This window comes from Psammomys obesus, unplaced genomic scaffold (assembly GCF_907164565.1).
Source record: "Psammomys obesus unplaced genomic scaffold, mPsaObe1.curated_primary_1811, whole genome shotgun sequence".
Classification (NCBI taxonomy): Eukaryota; Metazoa; Chordata; class Mammalia; order Rodentia; family Muridae; genus Psammomys; species Psammomys obesus.
The window spans coordinates 14,810,657-14,819,355 of NW_026596244.1; the positions used below are offsets into that span (position 1 = coordinate 14,810,657).

At 44.2% G+C, this 8,699-nt stretch overlaps 1 protein-coding gene across 1 annotated transcript in view; it reads left to right on the top strand.

Annotated features, from left to right (window-relative positions):
- Fcrl5 (Fc receptor like 5) overlaps positions 1–7,717 on the top strand; it is a 32,903-nt gene extending 25,186 nt beyond the window's left edge. Inside the window, exon 12 of the mRNA XM_055596565.1 lies at positions 7,605–7,717. Within this exon, the coding sequence (XP_055452540.1) occupies positions 7,605–7,717 (113 nt within the window). The remainder of the gene's footprint in view (positions 1–7,604) is intronic.
- Positions 7,718–8,699: the final 982 nt, after the last annotated feature.

Here is an 8,699-nt window from a genome sequence, read left to right on the forward strand (position 1 = left end):
TCCTGAGGCGGTGTTTCCCTTTCATCACGATTGTTATACCTTTTCTCGGTCTCTAACCATGTTTTAGCCATTGTTCTCTAAAAAAACAGAACCCAAAAAATGTAAGTTTGTGGGAGGAGAAGACAGGGAGATGGGAAGAAAGGTGTGAGGTCCATGTTCTGATTCCAGGAAAAGACTAGAGATTTTTGAAGACATGTAGGTAGATAAAACAGATGTTATTCACTCAGACAAAAGTTGCTAAACAGGAAACTGCCCACGGGCACCCAGGCATGGGCAGGCACACATGGGCTGCACACAAACAGGTGGCCCACAGGACTCAGCACATAGCTTGCCAACAAACACAGGCTTGCTGTCAAAGAGGGAAGCTGAGGCCTTTGCCCTCTGCCTGCAAGGTCATATTTTCACACAGAATCCATACAGAAGTGGCACTGTAACCTGAATAGTTTTATACAACAAATTACATCACTGTTTACTTTGGGGGTTCCCAGAATGCTCAGCATCAGCCATGTTTTGGCTGACTCATACTATATATCCATATCACCCACCACCATGTTTTCCAAACAGAAACTGATGACCTCTGTTCCCTACAAAAGGGAGAAGAAGAAAAAAGTCACCTATGAAGATAGACAAGTCACAGGATCTATAGTTAGCAAATTAAAGCCCTGGAAGAGCCGTTTTTTCTGTGTGAATTTGAAGTTAGAAGGCCTGTGCCCAATCAGGCAGTCAACCAGAGGCTCTCCTCCTTGCCTGGGGAAGGTAGGCCTTTCCAAGCTAAGCCTTCAGCTAATGGGATGTGTGGTAATTCAATATTCTGAAAATATATCTTATGTTCTAAGAGACTGGAACTTTTGCTGGGCCTCACAACCAGTTAATAATAAACCCTGAAGTCACTTAAGACTTAGCTCTGCTGTGCTACTGTGCACTCAGACTGTTTAACCTTTAAGAGAACACAAGACCAGTCAGCCTTATTCCCTGGATTCCTCACGTGATAGAAGTTTACAACCTAAGCTAATGCATAGCTACAACCCTGTTACCTACTCTTACAAGTCCCTGGTCAAGAGTAGCGGATGTGTATCATTTGCTGAAAGCAGCAAGCACAGAAATTGAAAGTAACTTCCATAAAGGTTAAATGTAATCATTTATAGATATTGATTGATAAATAGTGATGTTTGTTATAAGGGTCAGCTGGGATCATTTGGAGTCGGCGACTCAATCCCTTGTACAATTCTGTTTAAAAGCTTTGTAGAGTACCCCATTTCTTCCCTGTGTGATGCTTTCTGTGTTGTTAAATAAGTAAAAAGTGAGGATGTTTACTCTTTGATATTTGGGTAGAATAGTCTGTAGATATTTGTTAAGTCCATTTGATGTATGATATCAATTAATTCTGATGTTTCTCTGCTTCTGTTTTGTTCTGTTTTTGTTTATATGACCTATCTATTGGGAAAATTTGGGTGTTGAAATCACCTACTTTAAATTGACTGATGGCAATTTTGGGGTTTCAATTGGGTGTTGAACTCACCTACTTTGAATTGATTGGGTGGTAATTTGCAGCTTTAAATGCCTTAGTACATTTTATATGCAATTGGGCTCCCCTGATTTTGGTGCATGTATGTTTAGGATACTACTGTCTTCTGAGACAACTATTCCCTTGATTAGAATAAAGTATCCCTATTTATCTCTTCCGATTAGTTTTAGTATGAAGTCTATTGTGTCAGATATTAGGACAGCAATTCCTAATTGCTTTCTGGTCCCATTTGACTGGAATACTATTGTCCACCCTTTTCCTCCAAGGCAGTAGGCTAACTTTAAAACCCAGAAGTGTTTCTTATAGACAACAGGTAGACGGGCTTTGTTTTTTAATCTGTTCTGTGTCTTTTGATTGGAGAATTAAGACCATTGATATTAAAATTATTATTTAAATATGTGGGTTAATAGTGGTCATTGTGTTTATTTATTATTGTTTGAGTTCTCAGTTGTGTTTTGTTTTGTTTTTAATAATTATGGGGCTTTATATGTCTTTCCATGAACTTTTAGCTTTGTTAATTCTTCTCCTCAGCCAGAAATAATGCTTTCTGTATTTTACTTAAGGTTTGGTCTGTTGGACATGTTTTCTTAGGCTATTTATATCATGGAAATTTTTCCTTTCTCCTTCAATCATGTTGGATAGTTTTGCTGGGTATATCATTTTAGGTTGACTACCATAGTCTTTTAAGACTTGAAATGCATTGCTCCAGTTTCTGCTGGCCTCAAAGTTCCCACTGAGAAATCAGCTTGTTCTGATGGGTTTTCCTTTATATGTGACTTGCATTTTTTTCTCTTGCAGCTTTCAAGACACTTTATTTTGTATATGTAATGTTCTAACTATGATAAACTGTGGGGATTTTCCTTTCTTGTCTTGTCTATTTGGTGTTCCATGTGCTTCTTGTACTTGTATAGGTGTGTTTTGTTCTTAATTTTGAGCTTTTCTTGTATGACCTTGTTGAAGATATGGTCTATCCCATTGGCTTGAGATTCTCCCTCCTCTATGCTTATAATCTGAAGGTTTGGCTTTTTCATGGTGTCCTACATTCCTGTGTGATTTTTCCTGTTTTGTTTTGTTTTGTTAATTTTTCATGTTCCTTGCGTATTTGGTCTAAATCCTCTGCTTTATCTTTGAGACCTGATAGTCTATCTTCTGTTTGATTTATTCTACTTGTAAAACTCTACTGTGAGTTTTCTACTTAGGCTATTATATTTTTCAATTTCATCGTCATTTCAGCTTGAGTCTTCCTCTTTGTTTCCATCTCCTGACTGAATTCTGTTCTCAGACCTTGGATTATCTTCATCATTCCCATCAGCCTTATGTTTGTGGTTTCTTGAACATCAGCCACATATTTATTTTTTTAAGTTCCTTTTTTCTTGATTTCATTGAGCTGTTTGTATTATCTTTAAGCTTCTTGAGCTCTTTGAGGAAGTTTGTGATGATCTTTTAAATATTGTGTCCTGGTGTTCATCTATGTAGTTCTCATAGGCAAGTGTTTATACAAGACTGATACATTTTGGAGAGAAGCTGCTGCCTTGGTTTTCCATATTGTTCACATTACTGGAGTGAGTTGGGCATGTGGACTTCCTTTGTTAGTTCAAGTTTCTTATGGACAGAAAATGTCGGGACAGAAGAGAAGATGTGGGGGCAGGTTGGGTCTAGAGGTTAGAGATGGGTCAGGTGAAGAGTGAACTAGGCTTGTATGTAGAATGTGTCTCCTGTTCCAGTCATGGGGTGATGGGAAGATATGTCTGGGTGGAAAGGTTGGATATGGCATGTAGAGTCCCGCGGTTTGGGGGATTGGGAGGGGGGTCCTGCCAAACCTAGAGCTCCTTTGCAGTGAAAGCAGGAAAAGCAGACTAGACTGGTATACTGGTTGACAGGCTAAATTTTCTGGATTGTGGGGAAATGGGGAAGGCAGGGATATCACGAAGCTAGACCCTGGAGGAGGGCATGGGAAGTCTGGATAGCTACTGGAGTGCAGAGTTGACCTATAAGGAGCTGGAGGATTGAGGGGGGTGTAGATAGGGCAGAGTCCAGCAGAAGCCTAAAGCGTGGCTGAGGTACAGGTGGGCTAAGTCAGAGTAGGCCAGGGCATAGGACTTGAGGCTGAGGACAGAGCCCCGAGGAGGATGTGGCAAGTCTGGGTACCTAGCAGGGTGGTGGAGGAAGCCCAGAATGGACTTATTCTTGGTTTCAGGTAGAGCAAGTCTTGACAGAAGCCTAGACTTTGGCAGCAGTACAGGAAAGAGTTTTTCATTTTCCTTTCGTAATCTCCCAAGCCCAGTGCCCTGAAGACAACTTTGAATATAACTAGAGTCAAGACCAGAAGCCTATATAAACATACCGGGCTCAGCCACATGACCCAAAGGAAGCCAGCAACAGTAAAGTGAGGGGCAGCTATTTGGAGAATGTACAAAACACTGCAGCTCACCTTCATGGTCCTGGGAATTTTGTTTAACTGTTTCTTCTTTATTTTTATTTTATATACATTGGTGTTTTGCTTGTATATTTATCTGTGTGAGGGTGCCAGATCCCCTGGAGCTGGAATTACAGACAGTTGTGTGCCTGGCGGGAGTTTTAATGTTAAGTAGTAGAAGTGCTGAGGCAGGGATGAGACGCATGCTTAAATAATCCATCTTGGTCAAAGTGTGTTCCAGTTGCTCAGACTCTAGGTTCAGATTCAGCAATGTGACCCAAAGAAATCCTTATTGATTAAGGGACCAATCTTGTTCCCTGTGTGATGATTGCTCCTGTTTGGGCAGACTCATCATAGGGTGATCTGCTGTGTCTGGAATCCAAGATGAACACAGATTTAGGCTCTTGATGAGGGTGTGAAACAGAGCATTGTAAAGGCTGATAGCAAGAGTCTTTGATTACTTTCATCTCTGTTCCTTTGGTCTTGAAAAGAGCTAAGTATCATTGTTTTCTTAAAAGCCTGCCTCCTGACTGCTGATTCTCCAGCCTCAGCTTCCCATGTCTAGAATCATAGATCTGCATAGTGTCTGCTAAGACAGACCTCCTTTGGCAATTAGCATGCCTCTGTGCAGAACTAAGCACCAAGTCTGTCCCAGTGTCTGAAGCAAAGAGGGAAATCCCATGCAAATTGAAGGCAAGAGTGGCAGGCTTCCATTCTGCTTCTAGCCATCCTGCAGGCCCAGGAGAGGACTCAGTGCTTTTCAGCAAGAGCAATTTCTAAGAACCTGCTACAAATTCTCTTTAATATATTTCTGCAGCTAAATAGCATTCCAGAAATGGAACACTCTCTGTTTTATCACAAAAGCTATCTATTTTAAATGAAGCTGAAGATCTCACTGTTCATTCAACAATCCTATTTCACAAATGTGCTCTATCCAGTCCACCAAACTGCATGTAATCTACTGAAAGTCTGCAATTGGCTGGGGTTCTTAATTAATAGTCAAAGCCTTCTCTGCCATTCAGTCCATGAGATCTTACCATTTTATTTCTTTATTTTTTTTAAATTTTCATACAAGAATATATTGTATGTTGAACATTTCCCCACCCCACCGTCTGACTCAATGCTTCCCCTTTGTTCTCCAGAGGGTTTCATTTCCCTGTTCACACCATGCCACACTCATGCACACGCGCGAGCACACACACAATTTATGCATCTACATAAAATCTAGGGATCACAAATGAGAAAAAACACAAATTTGTCTGAGGGAACTTTAATTCATGTTACATGATTATACTCAACTACAACCATTTCCCAACAAATAACATAACTTTGTTAGTCTTTATGACCAGAAAAAAAAACGTTATGTATACACACTGCATTTTCTTTGCCCATTTGTCTATTGTTGGACACCTACCTTGGTTCCATAACTTAGCTCTGGTGAGAAGTACTGCAGTAAGCACTGGTGACAAGTATCTTGTTCATCCGGAGGCCCTCTGGTGAACACCCAGGAGTGGTATAGGGAATCATATACAAGACATATTTTCAGTTTTTTGAAAACCCTCTATACTGACTAGCAGCTGGACCAGTTTACCTTCCATCCAGCAGTATATAAGGGTTCCCTTTCATTCCCATCCTTACCAGACACAAATGTCATCTTTTTAAAAATGCATATGGGTATTTTGCTTACATGTGAATGTGCCATGGATGTGTGCAGTGCCCACAGACGCAGAAGACCTCAGATCCCCGAAACTGGACCTACACATGGTTTTGAACCACCATGTGGGTGCTGATTCTCAAACCTGGGTCCTTTAGAAGAGCAGCAAGAGCCCTTTTCTGCTGGGCCATCTCTCCAGCCCTGCTATTTGTCATCTTCATGGCTGACTTTCTCCCTGGGGAGAGATAGACTCTGTGAAGACCAGAGATTTGCATTTCTCTGGCACGTAGTAGGGTTGAACAGTTTTTAATGTTTATTGGCCATTTGCATTTCTTCTTTTGAGAACTGACTCATATCATTTTAGTAGGCCATTTGTTCACTGGGTCGTGGTCTTCTTCCAGGCTGTTGAGTGCCACAGGTGGCTAGGAACGTGGCTCAGTGATAGAGTGCTTGTCAAAAGCTTAACATAACCACATTTTATTTGCATAGCATCTTTTAGTTCTAGAAACTGTTTGTCCTTTCATAAAATAAGGGTTTCATTCAGTTTCCAAAATCTTCGTGATGAGAATCTGAGCTCACTGGGAGCTGAAAACTCTCCTAAGACAACATTCACACTTGTCCCTTTAAGCATCTTACCCCACAATACACACACTCCCGAAATGGTTCTACATTCCGGATCAGTAGTCACCTCCTCTGTTTTCTAGGATTCTTCCAAGAACCATTATGAAAAAAAAAAAAAAAAAGAGTTTCACCTGAGATCCCCAGAAAGGAGGGAAAGGCAAGGCCCGTGAATGACAAAGATCTTCCCCCACTGTTCCTCTCATCCAAAGGCCAATTGTTTTCCATGTTTTAAAGGAATACTGGCAATAAAATTCTGTGCACATATTTAAGATGCATCCAGGACCTCTAGGAGCCTCTGCTTACTGAAAGCTTGCTTGAAAGGAGCCCCCAACCCAGAAGAGGAACGCACCCTAACAACTCACCTTGCTCAGCGAAGCCCACACCAGCACAGCTCCTTCTGGTCTGCCTGGACCCCTCTTCCACAGGACCGCTTCAAAGGCAGGGTGACTGCCTGTGTCCCAGGCATAGGCACCACATCCTCACTTCCCTGCTCCCGTTGAGAAAGCATGGCGCCTGTTGGTGGATCCTCCCTGCTACAGCCTAGAGTGCCTTAGCTTGGATCCTCAGCCTCCTCGTCACCATAAGCCAGTTGTCTCTCTCCCTTCGTCCTGGTTTTGTAAATTATAACAGAATGTGGGTCTTTCTTTCTTCTCCCTTTTGGTTTAAGACATCAACACTACCAGTTCTCCCAGGATGAAGGGCACCACTTATTCCCTCATCCGGTTGTCCTTCCTTCCAAGAAGCCCAGGAGCTCACTAAGGAGCCTGGCGATACCCAAGAATCCAAGAACGCAGCAGAAATGAGGATCTCCCGAGTGAAAGTTCATCCCAGCTGCCTTCTGCTGTTCCGATGCAGAGGGAGCATCACAAGACAGCCTAAGAGAGGAAGGGAAAGGTCCATGCCAGGCCTCCAGGACAAAGGTGGAGCTGGGGGGGGGGGCACCCTGCTCTCTCCTATACACAGTACAGCTGCAAGAGGAACTGCAGAAGATGGGCAGGCCGCCTAGCCCTGGGATGTCCTCTCCTGGGAGCATGTCCCCTACCTCAGGAACTGTCACTTTGTCCAGTCTCTGCACCTGGCCTGGCCGACCCTGCTCGCTTGGGGTAAGGACTCCTCCCCAGCATCACTGCCACTCAGTACCAGCCTGTGACCAAGCACAGAGTCATGTCCTTACAGCCCACTGGGCAAAACCCTCATGCCTTTGTGGCTCCCTCTCCTTACCTCATTTCTTTTACTGATTTCCAGAAATACCAACTAGAGTTGACAAGGGAGCCAAAGGGGAAGTTGTGGGTGCGAGGGCCTCTGTATGGACAGTGTTGATAATCAAAGCTACAGCAAAAAATACCGACATTGACCTTTGACTCTGACGTTAACCATACTCTGTGTAGACTCGAGCAAAAACAAGCCCGAAAAGAGACTGACAGGCTCCTACACCCCGGGAGCCAGCAGCTGCCCGGTAAACCACTGCCAGCTCCATCCTGTGGCCCAGAGCGTGACGTGACGGAAAGTCACGCTGCTCCTGGCCACAGCAAGGCGGTCTCACGCTCCCCACCTTGGCTTCGGTGAGGCACAGCCTCCGACTCTGGCTCTTCCTTCCTACCTAGACACCCCACAGCAAACCTGAAGTAGCAGCAGAGCATTCTACCTCAGAGCAGTGACCTTTCCCTCCTTCCAGCTAACCCTGTGGCTGCGCAATCGGAGCCCCTAGCCTTGGCTGCAGGACTTGGCCCTGCCCTCAGGGAACCTGCCCCCTCAAGAAGCAAGGTGAGCAGCACCAAGTGAGAGCAGTTTCATCAAAGCAGAGTGGAAATGAGCACGTGGGAATCATGTGGTTTTGCTGTCCAGAAAAAGTGATCAGAATAAAATCTGAGGGGGGAGGAAGGAAGGGAAGAAGGCGAAGGAAGAAAAGGAGGCAGAGGGAAGAAAGGAAGGAGTGAGGGCGAGGGCGGGAGTTCTGCCAGAGGCAAGCGTGCAGCATCCACTCCGCACGCGCCGCACTTGGCAGCTGGAAGCCTGGCCTGCAGGTAGGAGGCCTCTGTCAGAAACAAGGAGGCTGCAGCTGTGTGAGTTTATTTCTGGGCACGCTAGTCTATATGGTTGCTTTATGTGCTTTTTGTCAACTTGACACAAGATAGAGTCGTCTGAAAGGCTGGAAAAATGTCTCCAGAGTTCTGACCTGTAGGCACGCATTTTCCTGGTCGGTGTATGAGGGCCTGGCCCACTGCGGGTGGCACCACCTCTGGGTAAGTGACTCGGAGGTGTTTAGGTGTTTAAGCAAACCAGGAGGAGCAGGCCGGAGAGCAGCGCTCCTCCATGGCTTCTGTTCCCATTTTTGCCTTTAGGTTCCCTGGATGACAGACTACAAGCTGCAAGATGCAATGAACCCTTTCCTCCTCAAGTTGATTTTGCCCGTGGTTGGATTTATCACGGCCACAGAAGCCCTAATTAAGACAAATTCTTGCTGGTTTTGTTACTTTGTCTCT